The sequence below is a fragment of the Scyliorhinus torazame genome, chromosome 2 (genome assembly GCF_047496885.1).
Source record: "Scyliorhinus torazame isolate Kashiwa2021f chromosome 2, sScyTor2.1, whole genome shotgun sequence".
NCBI lineage: Eukaryota > Metazoa > Chordata > Chondrichthyes > Carcharhiniformes > Scyliorhinidae > Scyliorhinus > Scyliorhinus torazame.
This window is the reverse complement of record NC_092708.1, coordinates 328,855,775-328,877,233: the sequence shown is the minus strand read 5'-3', so window position 1 is coordinate 328,877,233 and position 21,459 is coordinate 328,855,775. Positions and strand designations below refer to the sequence as shown.

The window sequence follows — 21,459 nt, the reverse complement described above, 5'->3', positions numbered from 1 at the left end:
CGGCTTAAGCTATGCCATTAGTGTTACAAATTGTGTTGAGGACCTATAGATAATCATGGACAATCAGATGATATTCCAAGATATTGGACTTTTAAAATAGTCCAATTTGTCTGTCTGCCAGATAGGTTTAGAGTTCCAGGTTTCTAGACAGTCACACAGATAAACCATTTACTCACTGAGCACACCAGAAACTGTACTGTCACTTGACAGGCAGCTTTCAGTGATTCAAAACAGTAGCCATCATACGGACTTCATTCCAAATGGACATACCCACATCAACACATTTGCAACCCACATCAACACATTTGCAACAATGTGAATTTTGGGAAGATCTAGCTATCTAACAACACATTCTCCTAGTCAAATGCTACAATGGTCAGAAAATCACATGCTTGGGGCGAGTAGTAAACCTCTCCTGCTTCTGGATTTTATGGTGTCTGCCATCATCTTTCGGATCATAAAACTGATCCTGTACACCTCCTGCATCATCATTCCCAAAGGAATACCTCCACCTGTGTGTCATCAAAACAGCTTCTGTACTTAATTCTCCACACCTCTAAATTTGGTCAATAGCTTGAGACTACAAGTTGACTCCACGACATCAAAGTCATCGTTAATTTCCAACTTCAACTCTGAACTCCTTCCCATTTATTATCAGATTTTTAATGTCTCGTAATTTTTTTATGTAACCTGGCGTATGTAACTTGAACCTTCCCCAAGTCCATTCACATAAGCATTTTGGCTGCTAGTTGCTCTGGATTCAAATTCATCTCTCTATTTCCAATGTTTCTCTTTCTTTTCTTCCTTTCACTTTACCTCTCCTAGGCCACTCTCCTTTATTGTCATGATTCCTTTCACTTCTCCCCTCTCAGGTACTTTACCCTCCTAATTTCCGAACCAAACTTTCGTATTCCTGAGTCTTGGTGTTGTCTTGTTGCTGTCCCAGGCTTGGCTACCACGTTCGTCTGTGCCTCTCGTGGCATTCTGTGAAGGCTCATCAAGGCACCCGCCATGGTCTCATTATGAGAAACAACCCTAATTGGCCCATCCCACACTCTTGCCGAACCTCCTGCCCAACGTGTCCTTTGGGGACTTGTCTTGCCAATTTCCTTTCTGGACTATTCACCTCTCCCACTGCTTACCCTGTGGACTCGGATGTGGTCTCACAATTCCACTACTCATCTCCACACAGAATGTCCATTAATTGGCGAACAGGCCTCTGGTCATCCGTTAATTTATTTTGGATGATTGCATCAACTTGGCTTTAATGGAAACCTGGCTGATACTCCTGGTGTAAAAGTCCCCTGATATCAGGCTTCAGTTAACCTTCATTAGTACGAACCAATGTACCCAACGTTTACCCTCAGATTAGTTTAAATTAAACTTTCTGGCTTATATTTTCCATATCACTTACTATCTTTTGTACTTCTATGTCACCTCTCATTCAATCTTTCTTGAAGGTGAAGAGTCCAGGTGCCTCCAATCTTTCCACTGTCCCCTGGAGCTAGGATTCAGTCTTGTAGATGGTCTCCCAGCTATCTCAATGGGCTTGAATGTTTCCCTTGAGTCATGATACGCATTGAAGGTAGAATTTGAGGTATGTTCTAACCAGGGTAATATACCAGTTTAAGTACAATTTTCTCACTGGCACCCTATTGTCTATGTTAACTAGTTTCAACATTCTATTTTCTGTGTTAGTTTGTTGCACTGCATTTGTTAGACATAGGACAGAATTCTCAGATCTGCCCACGGCTGGGATCATCCGGTCTTGCTGGAAGTCAATGGACTTTTGGCTATCGGCCAAATCTTACATGGTGAGTCCAATCACATCGGGACAGGAGAATCTCGGCCATAGTGTGTGTCAAGTCCAGTAAGACCACTAGATCTCTTTGAGCTCCCATCTTAGTTATTTCAACATCAGTCACAAGAGTACTTATTTCACCTGTTGTTTACTTACATGATATTTTACAATTGTAAATTTCACCTTTTATTGTTCTAACCATTAATTATTTTGTTCAATTCATTGTAATTCCCAAGTTGTTGCCTCAGAAACAATTGTCTTCTCGTGGTTTTGTAGGATCAGGGCAGCACAGTAGGATTGTGGATAGCACAATTGCTTCACAGCTCCAGGGTCCCAGGTTCGATTCCGGCTTGGGTCACTGTCTATGCAGAGTCTGCACATCCTCCCAGTGTGTGCGTGGGTTTCCTCCGGGTGTTCCGGTTTCCTCCCACAGTCCAAAGATGTGCAGATTAGGTGGATTGGCCATAATAAATTGCCCTTAGTGTCCAAAATTGCCCTTAGTGTTGGGTGGGGTTACGGGCATAGGGTGGAGGTGTTGACCTTCGGTAGGGTGCTCAATGGGCCGAATGGCCTCCTTCTGCACTGTAAATTCAATGATAATCTATGATCTGAAGATTTTACCAGTTTGCATTTAGTTTTTGAATCAGAGTTGTTAATGTGAATTAGAAATAGGAGGAGTGCTATCGCCAATTTCTGCAGCATCCCACTAAATAGTTCCTACCACTCCAACAATCCTCAAACAAGAAACCTTTTTGAAAGATTTACCCCAAACGCACATTTAAAATTTTTAACTTAACTAGTAGCCTTTAGTATGTATGATAGTTTTCCAAATGTATTCTTAGAAATTTAGGAACACCAAGTTGTTAAGCTTTATACAGTACACTTTACATGTCATTTTCTCAAAGAGGTTGTTCAGGCAATGTATACCCTTCCTGAGGTTTTGAAGGCTGCTATAAGACTACGGGCTGAATTTTTGCTCCTGATTCAGGGGCTTGGAGTCGCGCCCGCCATCCCTGTAAACATTCTGGAGGCAGTCAAAGGGGCTGCTGGGTGCGGTGACCGGCTGATTAAAAGGCCCACCTTAGTGCTCTCTGTTGTAAACAATGTGGTAACACCAAATCATCCCTAAAGCCTTCACCCCTCACACATTGCCCATGCCTCATCCATGCCAACTCATGCCCCTCAGCCACTTCATACCTTTCATGCCAACTCATGCCCCTCAGCCACTTCATACCTTTCATGCCAACCTATGTTCCTCTACCCATCCCCATGGGCTCCTCATACCTTCCATGCCAACAAATGTGCCTCTACCCACATCCATGGCATCTCCTTTCCTTCATGCCAACCCATGAACCTCTACTTACCCCCAAACCCCATTATAGCCCCTATGCAAACTTAGTGCCAATTCATGTAACCCCATATCCTCCCACCCAGCCCTCTTTGCCCTTACATCCTCCATGCCAATTCACCCTGAATCCACCATGGGCAGTCCTCAGGAGCCAGGCTGAGAGAAATAAAATAAAATTCTAAGTATCTGTTACAGACTTCACTACACTCATTGCTAAAAGTCCATTCAATACATGTAAATCCCTTCAAATATTTAACCTCTTATTAAAAATATCTATATGCAGCCAGACATCTAAGACAGTTTATCTTTCTTTAACCACTTGTCATTTCCTCAAAGTGATTGTACAGGCAAGATATACCCTTCCTGAGGCTATGAAGGCTGCCATAAGGCTGAATTTTTGCTCCCAATTCAGAGGCTTGGAGTCGCGCCCGTCATCCTTGCAAACATTTCGGATGCAGTCAAAAGGGCTGCTGGGTGCGGTGACCGGCAGATTAAAAAGCTCCATCTTAGTGCTCTCGGTTGTAAACAACGCGGTAACACCAAAAACAGCCCTAAAGCCTTCAACTTACAGGTCTCCCACTGTGATAATGATAGGCTGTGGCAGCAGTCATATAGGAGTAATCCTATAATGATAGAATTTGGGCTTAAGGTAAGAAACATCGAGTGAAATTGCAAGGAACATTTTTTTCCAACTACTGAAATTTTCAAAATTTAAAGGCCAGGTCAGTAGGCCACATTACTTTGTTTTACATACAGTCTCAGTAAGCTACAGTCTCAGTAGGCGATCAGAGGAAGCAATCTCAGCCAACTCCAATTTTATCTTCAGCTGACATCTAAAGCCATTGGCTGCCAACAGGATCTTCTGGTCCCAAAGTCAATGACCTTTTGCGTTGCTCGCCGGCAGGAAAGGCCAGAAAATCCCACCCTAAATGTGCAAACTTGTTGGACAGACATGGTTTAAAAAAAATATTTTTCCCTCTTAGCCAAGGAGAGTTGCAACCAAAAACAAAAATCATACAACTACCACCATCCCCACCAAAATAAAAATCGGGTGATTGATATCAACAAATTCTTGATTTAGCTCAGTTTCACATTGCCTGGCACATTTACCCATGGCTTTACAATGCCTTTTCCATCAATTTTCCAAGCCAATTGTCGAGTATATTACTTCAAATTGTTTAATAAATATTAGCATGGGATGCAATTCTCCCCAAAACGTTTGAAGCTCAGTCTCCAGCAGGAAAATAGGTGTGATTCCCCCTGGTAGATCAGAGTGATCCAGAGCGCAATTTTCTTCAAAGATGTTTTGTAGCCAGGGGTGATTCACAGTGGGACCTGGAGAAGCCGGCATGGCCGGATCCTCAGAATAGTGCCCAGATCTCAAAATAGCACTTCACCCCCCACCCCCTCCAAGAGTGAGTGACAGGCTGGCAAGGCTCCCCCTCAGGCCCCCACCTTCGGCTCCACCCCCTGGCACTGCCAAGATGCCTGGGGGCAGCACTCAGACAGAGCACATGCTCTTCCTTGGAAACACTTCAGAACAAAGAAAAGCCTCTTTAAAAAGGGATTGCGGTTAGAAACAACACCTGCTCAAAAGAGGAAGCCCTTCAGAGTTAATGAACTGTGAAGAGCTGTAGGAAGAAAGCAGTCCCTCCTTTGATGAAGCCTGGACATGTCAAATCAAAAGGCTTGTAAATGTTTTCAAGACTACACAGGGAAAATTTGCCACAAAACCCCCATCTGGAGAAAGACCTCTTACCCGAGCCCCTCCAGCACAGTCCAAGACCCCCCACTGCCCCAACCTCTACCTTTCCTGAACGAACCTCTTGGCACCTTGGAGTTAAGTAGTTTGGAGAGGATACTCACCCCCTTGTTCCTCCTCGGTGTCCCTGGCACCAAGTTTCTGCTTTTAGTGACCAGTAATGATTCTCAAAGACACATGGATTCTCAAAGGCTTTGACAAAGAATCATCGGACTCGAAACGTTCGCTCTTTTCTCTCCTTACAGATGCTGCCAGATTTGCTGAGATTTTCCAGCATTTTCTCTTTCGTTTCAGATTCCAGCATCTGCAGTAATTTGCTTTTATTTAGTAATGATTCTCACTCGCGGTACTTCCAGTTGGGAGGGCAGGAGCATCCCGGGAGTCTGCTGCATTCCAACTGGAAGCTCATGAGTTTCTGGCAAGAGCCTGATCTCGCTGGGGGAGTGGGCCAGGAGACAGGTGACATGTTGGATGCCCAGCCAGAATCCAGTTTTGGGAATCATGCCTGATCAACGGGCCAGTGGGAATCCTGGTTGGGGCTAACGATCCTGGTATATAGTATATTCAATTTAAATTCTCATTTACAAATGTATGGGCGACGTACCTATACAATAAAAAGACATAAATGTTTTGAATTTTGAGATATTGATGGCATTCATCATCTCCAGATAGTTTCTTAATCAAAAATGTTTTTTTTTTTTTTGATCGGTGGTATGGAAGGTAAATTTCACAGGCTCATTTCACCTTTAAATATACTTAAATAAAGCAAGCTAACCCTGTGTTACATTTCTCCATGACCCATCCCAAAAGGGTATTTCTGTGCACAGGGTACTACTGTGCATTCTGTGATGTAGGACTTTTAAAATTTCTTTTCAACTTCAAACATTTTCAATGACACACTCTTGGACATGCAGTTTTAAACAAACACGTTTGTTATCCTACCTAAAAAAGCAAAACGTGTCATTGGTTTTATTTAAACAAACTTCCACTTCCAAAGCTATTCTTTAACCTTACAGCGTTTGTATCACTGCAGTCGACAAAGCTCCCTGCAAACACTTAAGAGATGTACTGAAAAAGTTATCGTCTAAACACACAGCGGTGGGGGGGGGGGGGGGGGATATTGCAGACAGGCAAATGCATTGCTACAGCACACAGAAAAAGACCTTAGGCACATCACAGAAATATTCTAGCATAATTGGTTACTAAAGCTACACTGTGTCCTAGTATCCAGTGCATTTCACAAAGAAGTTCTTTTGTATTGTTACTGTCATTGTGCAATTCATTAGAATCAATACAAGTCCACATTTGATCTGAGCACATGGAAATTCAATGAATCATTACAATGAATTAGAACTCCTAAGTCAAGCATATCCCTCATTAGCATGCAGCATATCTTGGCAAATTAGCTCCACAATTACCAAGATCCAACTGAATCCAGGTGCATCTGTACTTCAAATTTCAAAATATGACTGAAAGATAAATAAACTTCACAAACACACCCAAGTGATAGAAATATACCAGCTTTTACTACTGTGTGATTTTAATTATAATAATTAGATATTTCAAGCTGTTCAGCATGTCATTAAAATATAATTTGTTCTTCAAAACAATATTTAAAATAATAGAAGCTTCCTATACTCCAGTGAGGAGCCCATGTATATCCTATAAGATTTTGCAAATGTATCCAAGATAACTAAAGTGACAAATTTTATATGACCTTTTTAAAACTTATGCCCGTGCATCTACAGTAAATTATAAATTAAACTCAGTTAAGCAACTATTTACATTTGAAATGAAGAAATGTATAATATCAACATTCAGTGTTGCCTCTCACAGCTTTACATATTATCATAGATGATATCAGAAATGTGCCAAGCAGTGGATACACCTTTGGGGAAAATAAAATATATGATTTTGTTTTAAAAATCCAGTAATTCTTGTGTACATCTCTGACCAGAGAAATTATCTTATAAATAAACAATTGATTTTCTGCTTCTTGAGGAACAAGTACCTTTGGGGTATGGACCTTAAATTACTTCCTTTTCCATTTAAAAAGGACTTTATACCCGAGAACAAACAATTTACAATTAGTTTAATCAAGTCCTTTCAACTCCGATAACCTCACCTCTGCATCTACATTCTGAAGCCCACACTGATCACAAATGGAAATCAGGTCTTTGCTGCTCAGGTAACTGTCTTTGGTGACTCCAAGCTCCTCGGAAACTGCTTGAAGACGTTTGTGAAGATCCTTGGGGTCAGCGCCAAACACACTCTGGGACGTGTTCAAATCATCTGGGTTCCAAAATCTCAACTGACCTGAGAAAAATATATAATGTTTCTAATGGCTTATTATAGAATGGAAAGATTGATCAATGAGGAATTAATAAGCAACCACAAGAAATATTTTTGGTACAAAGACATTGCAAGGCGGTGTCGCAGTGGTATTGTGACTGGACTTGTAATGCAGAGACCCAGGCTTATGCTCTTGGGGACCAGGGTTTGAATCCTACCATGGCAGAATTCAATTTTTAAAATTCTGAATGATGACCATGAAACTACTGTTGAGTGTCAGAAAAATCCATCTGGTTCACTAATGTTCTTTAGGGAAGGAAATCTGCCATCCTTACCCGGTCTGGCCTACATGCGACTCCAGACCAACAGAAATGTGGCTGACTCTTAACTGTCCCTCTGAAATGGTCGAGCAAGCCACTCAGCTCCAGGGCTATTAGGGATGGGCAATAAATGCTTGCCCAGCCAATGGCATTATTTTCTCAAGGATTTCCTCCTCCCACGTACCCCCCACCCCCTCCTTTGGTGTGTTTTGCAGCAGAAAATGTAGCCTGCCATTGGATCTTCCTGTCCTGCCACCGTCAACAGGGTTTCCCGCTGTTCGCATCCTCCACCAGCAGGGAACCCATGGCGGGTGCTCACTGTTGGCAGAACCAGACAATCCTGCCCTGATAACTACCACATTTCTATACACAGTTTATATGTTTAATTTTCCATTCGAGCATACATAATTACTTCTCACTTAACAAATTTACTGGTTTAGAGGCGTTGAGGGGAGGAGCATGAAATTGTATGGATGGGATTTCCTCCAGAATCTCGCCCATCCCAACCCAGACACGATTTTACAGTGGGGCAGGTAGGGCCTCCAGCGGGAAACCTGCTCTTGCCCTACTAAAGGCCCTTAAGTGCCCTCTTATTGGCCACTTAAGGGCCTTTCCCTACCCAGCCACAATTTTCAGGCTGATAGGCGCTGGGTAACTCAGGGTGAAAAATTCACCATTCTCAATGTGTCTCCATCGGAAGCCCCCTTCTGACTGGGGGATGTCCACCTTTCAAGCACCGGATACCTCCTCCGGACCTATCCTTCCCCCTCCTCCATGGGAATTGTAAATCTAAGTTTAGCTTTTGTTTTTTTTGTCCGTTTGCTCCAGCCTGGCTGAGGTTTATGTCAAGTTATTGCTTTCTCACCCAATTGCTCTACTTAAGCAATATGCAGGTATTGACAGTTTACAGGTTTATGTTTGCTACATCAAGTGTACATACATGTGGAATCTGAATCTGCATGAATTCAGTGGAGCAATTAGTTGAGGCATGAGCAATTGATGAAGTGAATCTAAGTTAGGCAGGAACAAGATGGGTGAAATTTAAAACCCAATATGGATTTCCAATTTCAGTGTTCAGATCTTCACATTCATGATCAGAGTTCCCTATTCTTAATGTTCGTCTTAGTGAGATATCCTGGCATCATTATTCATGTGAATACTATCATTATGCTTCGTTAATAAATGAAGCAGTTCTTGAGTCATACAGAGAAAAAGGTTACAGCCATGAATTCATATCTATGGCAAATTACCTGATCCCAGCAGGGGAGGCAGAGGCATAAAAACTGAACTCCGTACCCCTGGGCCAAATAGGTGAGAAATTCAGCCAGAGGTCTGATTTTCATTCACTTACACGTAATTCCTGTTGAGAGGTATGGGTATGATTGTTGGGTGAGGGTACACTTGAATATTGCTGTGACAACCTACTGGTCATATAACCACAATGGCTCCTGTGAAGAAGAGTAGCAGCCACCACCATCATGTGGAGAAGCAATATCACACACTGAATATTCTCACTCTCGCTGCTCCTCTCCCCGGCTTTATATTTCTGCTCAGTAAATCTAGCAGAAGTCAGGAAGTCATCATTTTCACTTGTAGAAAATTCATTACCTTCCGAAACAAAACTTCCCATTTCCCACATCTGCTATCTTTGCTTTTCAGATTCAAATTGTTGACCGATGCTGAATGAAACACAGTTCAGAGCTGTGGATTCATTTCCACCAGGAAATAGGCTTAATCGCTGGTCAAACTCAATTAAGCTCACCCCACCGATCAAAACAAGGAGACTTTCTAATTAAGTTCCTCGGCTGCACAGTTGAATATCATTGCAGAGGATTTTAAACTTGGGTCCCTGAATCCTAAGCCATCTGTTCAAAGGGGCTGAAGGTCATCAGATTTCTGTATCTGTTGATTTACTAGCAGGCTATTCCTACTGCTGCTCTTTGAAATGATTGTGCTATTTCCTCGGGTATCTGATACAGTTTTTCATAAGTTAGGACAGCTAGTCCTTGGGAATGTGTCAGCTGCCCCCTCACACAGAGAAATGTTTGGCTGCAATGTACCAACCATCATATAATCCAAATACGTTAACATTAAAATTGATCATAGCTTAAAATAAAAGACATGCCAGCACTCGTCTTCCCAAATACCTGCAAGGGTTCTGGGAGGCAATGAGCCTGATGTTTACAGGGAAGAAGTGAAAGAGCATCAAAAGCACAGATACAAGGAGTTCCTGTCGATATTAACAGCAGGACCCCATTAATATTTTCTGTTTCCATTCCCCGCACAGTAGTCAACCAGTTTGATCATAGAATTATAAAATGAGTGCATCCCAGAGGGAGGTCAATCAGCTAGTCATATCTGTGGAGTTTCTCCATAGATTTAAGGTAATTAGCAAAAGAAGCAAGGAGACACGAGAAAACCTATTTTCACAAAGTGGATGGTTGGAATCTGAAATGCGCTGCCTGAGAGTATGGTTTGTTCAATCGTGGCATTTAAAAGGGAGTTGGATTATTACCTGAAAGGGAGGAATGTGCATGGCCCCAAGGAGAAGGCCATGGAGTGGCATGGCCCCAGGGAGAAGGCTAGGAAGTGGCAAGATGTAAATTGTTCCTCCTTAGAGCCAGTGCAGACACAAATGGTCTTTGCTGCAACCATTTGGCGATTTTCATGTCACCACTGCTTCCTTTGTCAATTATCTTATATCTATGCCCTCTGCTTCTTGATCCTTTTATCAATGGGAACAGTTCCTCCCATTTACTCTGTCCAGACCCCTCATTATTTTGAACACCTCCATCAAATCTCCTCTCGACCTTCTCTGCAGTCCCAACTTCTCCAATCTACCGACATAACTGAAGTTCCTCTTACTTCGAACCATTCTCATGAATCTTTTCTGTACCCTAGCTAATGCCGTTGCTTACTTCCTGAAATGTGGTAACCAGAGCTGGTAGCAATACTTCAGCTGAGGCTGAACCAGTGGCTGAGACATATTTAACATAACTTCCTTTACTACTCTCTGCTCCTATTGATAAAGCCCAGGATGCCCTGCTTTCCCAACCTTTCCTGCCAACTTCAAATGATTTATACACATATACATCCAGGTCCCTCTGTTCCTGCACCCCCTTTACAACCACACCCTTTATTTTATATTGTCTCTGTGTTCTTCCTACCAAAATGAATCACTTCACACTTCTCATTAAATTTCATTTGCCATTCCACCACCTGTTTGAAGAAGTTCTACACTATGCTCCTCAGTTCAAAACACTTCCAAATTTTGTATCATCGCCAAAGTGTGAAATTGTGCCCTGCACACCAAGGTCGAGATCATTCATATATAATCAGGAAAGGTAGGGGTCTCATCTCTTGATTGCTGTGGAACTCCACTATAAACCTTACTCCAGTCTCAAAAAAAATCTTTGACCACTGCTCTATTTCCTGTCATGCAGCCAATTTTATATCCAAGTTGTTACTATCTCTTTTATTCCATGAGCTCAAAATTTGCTTGCAAGTCTGCTGTGTGGCACTTTATCAAAATGTTTTTTGGAAGTCCATGTGCACCGCATCAACAGTATTACCCTCATCAAACTTTTCTCTTACCTCACCAAAATAGCTCAAGCAAGTTAGTTAAACATGATTTGCCCTTAACAAATACATGCTGGTTTTCCTTAATTAACCCACATTTTCCCAAGTGATATAAATTTTTTCCTGAATTATCATTTCTCGAAGCTTCCCTACCACTGAGGTTAAACTGACTGGCCTATCAGTTATTTTTTTAAATTATTTTTACACCCTTTTTAGGTTGGTAGCTTGGTGGCCATCTGTTGGGAGGATTAGTGTCAAGAGACTCATTGGGGGAATCTTGGGAAATTTAAATCAGGCTCCCAACTGTACTTTGGGATCCGGATTTAACTACGATAACAAAATGTTCTACTGTTCCAAGATGGGACACGTGCATGCCTTGCAATTTGCCTGTGTGAAAGTGGAGACAGGCACGTATGTGGTAGGTCAAGGAAACGTTTTCTGATTTTATCCCACCATCCATTATGGGAGGTTTTTGTAAAAATAAATCAAGACCACTAATTCTGTATTAATATTGTTCTCTTGCATTGTATGGGAGATATACCAAGAATTCACAATTCAAGCTTGTATTGTAACATCATCAAATAATCCACTCTCACTTTAGGAAGCAACTACACAGAAACGGCAGAGTGAATGAGAAAACTCGAGGAAATGTACATTAATTATGTGTCATTTGTGTTCTAAGAAATCCAGATTTGAGCAGTACATAGTAATCCTACCTTCAAACTTGCCAAATAAACCATTAAAATGTATAAAATGTATCATTTTATTTGGGAAATTGCAAATGGATCAATAAAGTCAAAGGTCATTTGTCTGATCTTTTCCACCTGTTGTATGAAATAATTTGTGAAATGAAGCATTCATTGAATATATTTGCATAAACTCTGACTGCTTTGAATACTCAATGTGGTGCCTGTACAGAATTGTGCCATATAGACCATTAAGGGTCACCAACGTCTATCCTCATTAGTACTGGGTTAGTTGATGTCAACCAAAGCAGAGGTAGGGTTGCTACAATTGGCCTCAGTGCACTGTATTATGGAGAGACATAATCACTATCTAGAGTTAGACATTAAGAATGGATACCTAGGAATGGTACCAAAGGATAGTTGATGCCGCGAAACTATGTAACTGTGGTATTTTTAACAATTGTAACCTCTAACTTGAAGTCAACGGGATCTGGCGTACCTCTAAACTAACTTCCTTCAACTTCAGCCAGGGGGAGCTAGACTCCAGGCCACATAATTTGGGTTTTAAGGAGTCCAACCACCAAAGGAAGAAAGTCAGTCAAGAGTGTTACCTTCTTCCCGATAGTCTAAATGTTCTTTAGCTCGATTGTAATTTCCCGGATATTGTAAGGGCCCGGGTAAGAACTCTTCAGAAATTATTCCCCCACCGAAGGGTGTAGAAGTCGGGTTTGTGGATTGTTTGATACGGAAAGTTAGATGAGACGATTTAAGTAAACACATACATTTAATATTATGAAAAAGCATGCCATTTGGTGGTTTTACAAAGAACACAAATTGCAGAGCATAAATCCCATAGAGAAAAGATAATGAGAGGATCCAAACATCAACTCTTACTTAATACAACATCAAAGTAGTATTACCTTGATCTCAAGAGAGTGAGAGACTAGTTAGGTCCACGTAGAGGTGACCACAATCACACTCTCCCCTTACAAAGCTTGATAATTCACATTACGTGGAGATATTTATAATTAATATTTTGGTGTTGTATAATTAAAAGTTGGCATGGAAGATGGTCGTTCACTCAATAATAGACCACCCCTAATCATTATTCCATATTAAGGCCCTCTTAATATGGTTGCCCATTCAATTTCTGAGAAATGGTTTTCGAAGTTTATTCTTGAAAAACTACGATTGGGTAATGGTCATTTTGGTCAATCTGCTTGGTCAGTGCATTGTGTTTAGTAACATAATACGATTTGAGGCCTAGTGTTCCTTTATCAGATTGTAGTTTTACTTATCCTAACATTTTACTTTGGTGGTAGTTGTCATTGGAAGGACCCTTAGGATAGTGGCTTCTAGATGCATGTAATCTTTATCAGCAATGTCACATTGATGTGAAGGGAGTTGACCATTTTTGTGGTAGGTCAATTTGGCTCTTAGAAAGAGCAGTTTGCTGGAGGTTTTACTGAAAAACTTAATATTGGGCAGCACGGTAGCACAGATGCTTCACAGCTCCAGGTTCGATTCCCGGCTTGGGTCACTGTCTGTGTGGAATCTGCGCGTTCTCCCAGTGTCTGCGTGAGTTTCGTCCGGGTGCTCCGGTTTCCTCCCACAGTCCAAAATTGTGCAGGTTAGGTGGTTTGGCCCTGCTAAATTGCCCTTAGTGTCCAAAAAGGTTAGGTGGGGTTACTGGATTACGGGGATAGGGTGGTGATGTGGGCTTAGATAGGGTGATCTTTCCATGGGCCGGTGCAGACTCGATGGGCCGAATGGTCTCCTTCTGCACTGTAAATTCTATGACCTATGATCTGATTTATTTTATCTATCCCATATATTATACCGCTTATACCTGTACATGATGGCATGTGTCAGGTGGGAATTCACCCTCCTGCCCCAATAATTAACCCGCTTTATAGACTGAGATCTTTAGATTCCTTGCTGGATTATTGATAACGGGGTACAGGTTGGTTTCCAGTAGCTCACCCAGGGGAACATTAGAACTGAGCCCAATTACATCCTCACACCATGCCACATGCTCAGTGATCAGGGATAAGGTCCCTTGCCCGGGAGTGCTCAGGGCTTGTAGTGCCCTATTTTCATCTCAAGAGCCGTTAATTTAACAATTACAGGTCGAGCTCAGGATCTTCTGAAGTGTGAGGTGATTCATTTTGGAAGGAATAACAGGAAGACAGAGTACTGGGCTAATGGTAAGATTCTTGTCAGTGTGGTTGAGCAGAGAGATCTCGGTGTCCAAGTACATAGATCCCTGAAAGTTGCCACCCAGGTTGAGAGGGTTGTTAAGAAGGCGTACGGTGTGTTAGCTTATATTGGTAGCGGGATTGAGTTTCGGAGCCATGAGGTCATGTTGCAGCAGTACAAAACTCTGGTGCGGCCGCATTTGGAGTATTGCGTGCAATTCTGGTCGCCGCATTATAGGAAGGATGTGGAAGCATTGGAAAGGGTGCAGAGGAGATTTACCAGAATGTTGCCTGGTATGGAGGGAAGATCTTATGAGGAAAGGCTGAGGGACTTGAGGCTGTTTTCGTTAGAGAGAAGAAGGTTAAGAGGTGACTTAATTGAGGCATACAAGATGATCAGAGGATTGGATAGGGTGGACAGTGAGAGCCTTTTACCTCGGATGGTGATGTCTAGCACGAGGGGACATAGCTTTAAATTGAGGGGAGATAGATATAAGACAGATGTCAGAGGTAGGTTCTTTACTCAGAATAGTAAGGGTGTGGAATGCCCTGCCTGCAACAGTAGTGGACTCACCAACACTAAGGGCATTCAAATGGTCATTGGATAGACATATGGACGATAAGGGAATAGTGTAGATGGGCTTTAGAGTGGTTTCACAGGTCGGCGCAACATCGAGGGCCGAAGGGCCTGTACTGCGCTGTTATGTTCTATGTTCTAGGTCTGTACACTTTAGCTACTTACCGCAAACTGATTGAACTAACAAGCAAGCTAATTTAAAAACCCAAATATATATCTTAAAAAAACCTAAACATTTCAGTATTCGCAAGATATTTTCTTCGAAACATATTCTTACCTTCAGCTTCATACTCTTCACCTTCTGTGGAAGCCTTCCACTAAAAGAAGAAATAGGACACGTCAAATAATATGAAATTTCATTTAAATTCAGACTTAATCATAAACACAATTTTAAAATGAGTGAACATCACAAAACCCAGTGACAAGAAGTGAAAGATGTGGAGATGCCGGCGTTGGACTGGGGTGAGCACAGTAATACGTCTTACAACACCAGGTTAAAGTCCAACAGGTTTGTTTTGTATCACTAGCTTTCGGAGCACTGCTCCTTCCTCAGGTGAATTCAGTGCTCCAAAAGCTAGTGATTTGAAACAAACCTGTTGGACTTTAACCTGGTGTCGTAAGAAATGAAAGATAATAGGACAAAGCCTTCTTTTATAGAGAAAACTAGAAATCTCCAGTTTTGTATATTTTTGAAAAATAAACTGAATTGATGCAGCGATTCTCACATCCTCCATACTTACCTAAAGGCTTTAGAGCCAATGAAGTACTTTTTTTTGGAGGAAATATGAGTCAATTTATACACTTTGTTCACTTCCACGTTTTCATAAACAGTAATGAGATAATGATCAGTTAATCTGTTTTTGTGATATTGGTTGAGGAATAAATGTTGATCAAGATGCTGGCAGAACTCTCCTCTCTTCCATTAATCTAGCCACCTGAGAAAACCAACAAGGTTTTGGTGAACGTCTCATTTAATTAATGGAACCTCTGCTGGAGTAGCTGTCTCTCAATATAGCGTAGTGTCAGCCTAGGTTATGTGATCACTGGGGTGGTGCTCGAATCCATGACCCTTTGATCTAAAGGTGACACTGCTACCATCGAGCCTTGGCTTAACACCTTAAGTAAAAAGTAAAGCACGAGTTACAAGTGTCCATTTTAAAAGTATTCACGGACATGGCAATTTGCAGTGCTTTTCCTGAAGTGTGTGGAATGGCACCCAGTACACCCTTCCAACAGCAATATTTTGCGCAGAGATTCAACTCCCAGCTGCACAACAGAAACTTTACCATTGGGAGGCAGAAGAGAAGCAAGTCTCTCTCTCTTCTGCGGATTGTGAAGCTCAGTTTACCAGGAAGCTGAAGATGAATTTGCAAAAGACCTGTTGTAAAGGAGTAGGAAATGTAAATGGGAGAGGGCAGTTGCCTAGGATTTACTCGCTAAACTAAAAAGGTACAACGATATTACAAAACAGAATGGGACTTTATCAAATAGTTGTGCACATGCAGAAAAAAAAACGAATGTTGAGGTGTCTAAGTACATTTAATTTTCTCTACAGTCCAGGTAACTACCTATCTGATGTTGACACACATCATTTCAGGTTTTTTATGATTCGATTCAATTTCAGATTCAAACACAATAATACTCAAATGTATAATCTTGGCCAGAGCTCCACATGTTGTGGCATCCATCAATTCACCTATTTCACCCAAAACCAGCAAATTTGGGAATCAGCGTACAAACGTATGAATGGTACTTTTGCGTGGACCACCTCAAAGCCATGCTACAAAATCATAAAACATTTTTTGATACAAGTATTAATGCAACCTATCCTTACTCCTCTGAAAGCACTCATTAAAATGATGTGGATTACGAATTGTCCTTTACAAGGCCAATTATTTTTAAATTGACAGTATTCATAAAACATTGATTTTTGAAAACATTATTTTCATTTTAAGGTTATTAAACCTTTAAATGGACCCAGTTAGGAAATAAACTACTGAATAAATCAGCGAGATGTAATTATGTGGGACCTGCAGAAATACCAAGCACAGGCATGATTCAAATGCAGAATTCTATTAACTTACTAACTGGGATTCACTACATTTCAAAGTCAGAATATCAAAGCTTTTCTAATTGATGATGTTCTAAAGACATATGTAAAGACAAAGAAGGGACTCTAGCTGATTCTGATTGCAAAGAAGTGGCTTCTCGGCATAGCTACTTCATTATGGTTGCTGCTTGCATTATAGTGGAGTCACCTGATCAACTGGAATATATTCTGCTTTGATCAGAACAGATACAAGTCCTAGAGTTAAATTAAATATGCCCTTCATCTAGACAGTCTGACAAAAATCAGTATCATCAGCCAAAAGTCAGATAGTAAACTAGATAGATTACATCCATAACAGCAGCTAGTACAATATTCCAGTCTATGAAAGTGTGCCTATAAATACAGGCTACTGCAGATGGGCACCCACCTAATTTAAAATAGAGGCAACATTCATTCTGCATGGTTTCCATAGCAACAGGATTAAATATAGTGGCTTTAAAAATTGCAGCAGCTGGTGGAATATTTCAATTATCCTGTTACTGAGCATTACCCGGTTGGCAATGTAAAAGTTGTAAAATAATCTGAGCTAAGGTACCCTCCTTCATTGACATACACAGTATTTAATGGAACCCAGATTGAAATCATAATTACTTGCTCTAGGAAAATAAAAATCCCATCCAAATTCAACGAAAAAACTAATTTTGCTTCCGTTATCTGTTTCTCTATTATTCAGTGCTCCATACAGCAGGACACCATTAAATTAAAAGCAAAGTACTGTGGTTGCTAAAAATCAGAATTAAAAACAGAAAATGCTGGAAAGACTCTGTAGGTCTGGCAGCCTCTGTGGCGAGAGAAACACAGGGTGGATGTACCGGCCAGGTCCCGCCAGAATCGTGATGGCATGCGGCTGGTAAATCCTGGGAGAGGCCTCTTCCAGGATTGTCAACAGTCATTACGCCTCGTGAGATCTGACGAGATCTAGTCAGACGTCACGATCTGCTCCTGCCTAAAATGGACAGGATCCAAACTTGCAGAGTTAAGTGAGTTTAAAAACTCACCAACTCTTCCGACGCTCACGGGATCTACCGGCGTCACTGAGACACCAGCTGGGCCCCGTTCAGCAGTGGTCCCCACAAACGAGGACTAGGCGGAACAGCACTTGTGGGGGGCTCTGCCAGGTGTTCGGAGACAACTGGCTGGTTGGTATCTGGGCGGCACCTTAGCACTGCCAGCCTGACACCTGGCAGTGCCACCTGGGCCTCCTGGCAGGTCCACCTGGGCATCCTGGCTGGGCCACCTGGGGGGCCACCTGGGTGCCAGGCTGGTAGTGCCAAGCTGCCCAGGTGGAATTTTTCCCACATCAGGGATCGGGCCTGGGGGCGCCCTGCCTGTGTGAGGTGGGGTGCAGGTGCTCAAGGACCCCCTAACATTGGGATGGTCTGGGGGTCACGTGGATTTGAAAGATCGGGGAGCCGTTTTTAAACAGCCCCCCGATCACTTCCTGCACTGTGGAGCGCTGCCAGTCGGAGTTCCTCAGTGCAGCAAATGCGACTAAGTACAGCCTTGGCGGGGCATTCCCTATTGAGGCCCGAAAAAACCCAAGAGTGCTGTTAGATTCTGGGGTCATTCCCGGCACTTGTAATGTTGGAACGGATTTATTTTTGGGGGGTTAGATCATGCCCACAATTAAGGTTTCAAATCTTTAGAGATCTGAAAAATAGTCCTTGCGGTGGGCGGGGCGGAAGAATCCAGACCCAATTTTCACTCCAAATCTTGAGCCTCTTTAAAGAAAAAAAAAGTGGGTGTGGTTAATGCCATCACTCTAACAGGGTGGGAATAATAAAGCCGGCATCTGGATCCACAGAGATTAGGGCACCATCTTAAAGGTCACCCAATCAGATCTTAAATGTTAATCTGCATACTGCCCCACCCCTACAGTCAAACATCAGGCCCCCCCCCCCGCCCGAAGTAAGTATCGCCAGCATTCTCTCCCCCCCCCCCCCCCACCCACTTGCAAGTTTCACACTCACTGCCTGCTCTCCCCACCACACATAAATTGAGACCCCCCCCCCCCCCCCCCCCCCATGGGGGTTCCCATGAGGGTCTGCCCCTGGAATTGCCTGCTGGCATTTCCAGGTTGGCAGTGCCAGCGTGTCCCTCTTCCTCTGGAGCTATATGTCCCTTTGCGCCTCCCAAAGGGATCCCTACGACTGTTTCGCGTTTTAATAACCTGTTGTAAACCTCGCCGTGTATGAATATTGAGTGAAGGAGGATTGTGGTGGTGGGGAGGCCTGCTAATAATATTGTAATAATCCATTTAAATTAGAATCTCGCCCTTTGTGGGTGTGAACCTCATGTCACAGGCGAGGGGCAGGGGAAATCAGGAAACACTATCTTTCCGGAAACAAATCACATTTCCCGAATCTCTCGGGACCTTCCGGCCACATTACTGTTCTCTGATGGCGATCGTGGGCTGAAAATAATCCCCTCTGTTTCTCTCTCCACCGATGCTGCCAGACCTCTGTTTTTTTCAACATTTTCTGTTTTTATTTAATATTAGAGTGCAAATAAATACTATTCAGAAACCTACTTTGCTCATTTGATCTACAGGTGAAACATTTAAGTAAGTTTTGAAATGACAAAAGTCATATACTGCTTTAGCACATATCTTTGGAGCCATAAGCATTTCAAAATTACCACACTTCCTCTGAATTCTAACCCACAGGGTGGAATTTTTTGCTCCCGCCCCTAAGATCGGGGATCCTGATCGGGCGGCGAACCCCGCATTGGCCCAGAAACAGGACATTGTGTACCTCGTGTTGCCCTATTCTGTATTTTCTTTTCTTTTCATGTTAAATTATATGTTTGAGCTGCTCGGAGAAAAATAATTTTCACTGTACCTCGGTACATTTGACAATAAACAAATCCAATCCAATATGCGGTTAGAAAATGGGAAAGGAAAGCACTTGGCATTTTTCAAGTGTCCAGCAGATGTCAATCAGAATAAGGTTGTTTATAAACATTACAGTTGGGATCAATGGAGGGTACTTCAGATGCATTCAAGCCTGAAGGGAAAGATAAATAACAAACCTCCTGGCAGCTGTGTTTAAACCATTAAGCTGTCAAAGGCTAGTTAAAGGTACTGCACTGTGAAATTGAATGAATGCTAAACATTTCAAAGGATCTTAGGGGATTTCAAGGCTTTTAAAGTGTTGTGGGCTTTCTAGAAAAGCACAAACACTTCAAAAAGCACAGTACGAAGTCTTACAACACCAGGTTAAAGTCCAACAGGTTTGTTTCGATGTCACTAGCTTTCGGAGCGCTGCTCCTTCCTCAGGTGAATGAAGAGGAACATAACTCTTCATTCACCTGAGGAAGGAGCAGCGCTCCGAAAGCTAGTGACATCGAAACAAACCTGTTGGACTTTAACCTGGTGTTGTAAGATGTCGTACTGTGCTTACCCCAGTCCAACGCCGGCATCTCCACATCATGACTTCAAAAAGCAGCAGTTTTAAATGCATAGGACTAAGGGTGCACATCTGAGGAAAGGGAACGTCTTCCTGGCTTGTATCTTCAATGACAGTCTGATCTGCTCATCAGCTGTCAGGCAGAGCAGTGCAGAGTGAGAAAATCCTTCATGGTTTTTAAAAAATAAATTTAAAGTGCCCAATTCTTTTTTTCTCAATTAAGAGGCAATTTAGTGTGGCCAATGCACCTACCCTGCACATGTTTGGGTTGTGGGGGTGTGTCCCAAGTAGACATGGGGAGAATGTGCAAACTCTACACAGATAGCGACCCAAGGCCGGGATCAAATCCAGGTCCTCGGCGCTGTGAGGCAGCAGTGCTATCCACCGTGCCGCACTTGTCCTTCAGAGTTGAATTTGAAGAGAGGGCTGGAAGGGACAATCCAGATTTGCAACCGCCAGCCCGGGAGGGTCCCGTATCAACCCAATAGCCACAGCCTGAGCCCATCCAATCCCCAGGACCCTACCAGCAGCATAGGGGCACATAAGTGGGGCTAACCTCTTTGAACCCCTTTGGGGTCCAGCGTGCCAGACTAGGGTCTCACTGCCAGTGTCATGGTGCTGTGCACTATTGGCAATGCCAGGTGGGCAGGGCCTGAAGAGGGGGTGGCTGAAGGTGAGGGGGGGGAGAAAAAAAGAGTGTGGAGAGAGAAGCCAGGTCACCCTCATGTGTGTGTCGGAGGGCTAGGGGGGGCTGGAACCGTCATTATTCCTGTGGTGGGGGAGGGGATGCCCCTCTTTCATGAGGGGTTGGGGAGCCCCCATCAGCAGGGAGAAGGAGGGGAGGGGGGGGGGGGAGCTGTCTCTGGTTGCTCATTCAAATTGGCGGCCCGAGACCAATAAGTTCAGGGTAAGCAGCGTGTTCACTGCTATGCATAATTTTGCATCGTAAAGGTCTGAGAATACCACCTCAGCGACGCTACTAGCGCCAGCGGGTCACAGTCCCGATTCTCCACCGGCGGGAGCACTTGTTTCTGAAATAGAGAATCCCGCCCACAATGTGTGGAGGTGGAACTGGTTCAAACACCCAAAAAAGAATTATTGTATTTTACTGAGATGAACAGAGCAAATTTTGTAGATGAGGATTTAATGCAAAGGAATAAAATGTGAAGTTTATCCCATGCAGTAAAATGTCACTGTTGTTCTGATAACAGTAGAACATGATTAAGATCCCATGAACCAAAGTTTCAACATGGTCTTGCAGGACTTGCCCTGTGTGCCATGGTCACATGCAAATTTACCACAGCAGAAATACAAGAACTGGAAAGCAGCATGTGTCACGATACTAATGAATCAAGAACACAATTTGCTTCGTCAGATCA

At 42.8% G+C, this 21,459-nt stretch overlaps 1 protein-coding gene across 3 annotated transcripts in view; it reads right to left on the bottom strand.

Annotated features, from left to right (window-relative positions):
• The window catches only part of nin (ninein (GSK3B interacting protein)), a 205,002-nt gene that overhangs the window by 64,180 nt on the left and 119,363 nt on the right, over positions 1–21,459 (bottom strand). For all 3 annotated transcript variants that reach the window (XM_072489779.1, XM_072489781.1, XM_072489778.1), the window contains exons 5-6: positions 14,841–14,880; positions 7,037–7,227 (exon numbers count right to left, since the gene is read on the bottom strand). In XM_072489779.1, the coding sequence (XP_072345880.1) occupies positions 7,037–7,227; positions 14,841–14,880 (231 nt within the window). The remainder of the gene's footprint in view (positions 1–7,036; positions 7,228–14,840; positions 14,881–21,459) is intronic.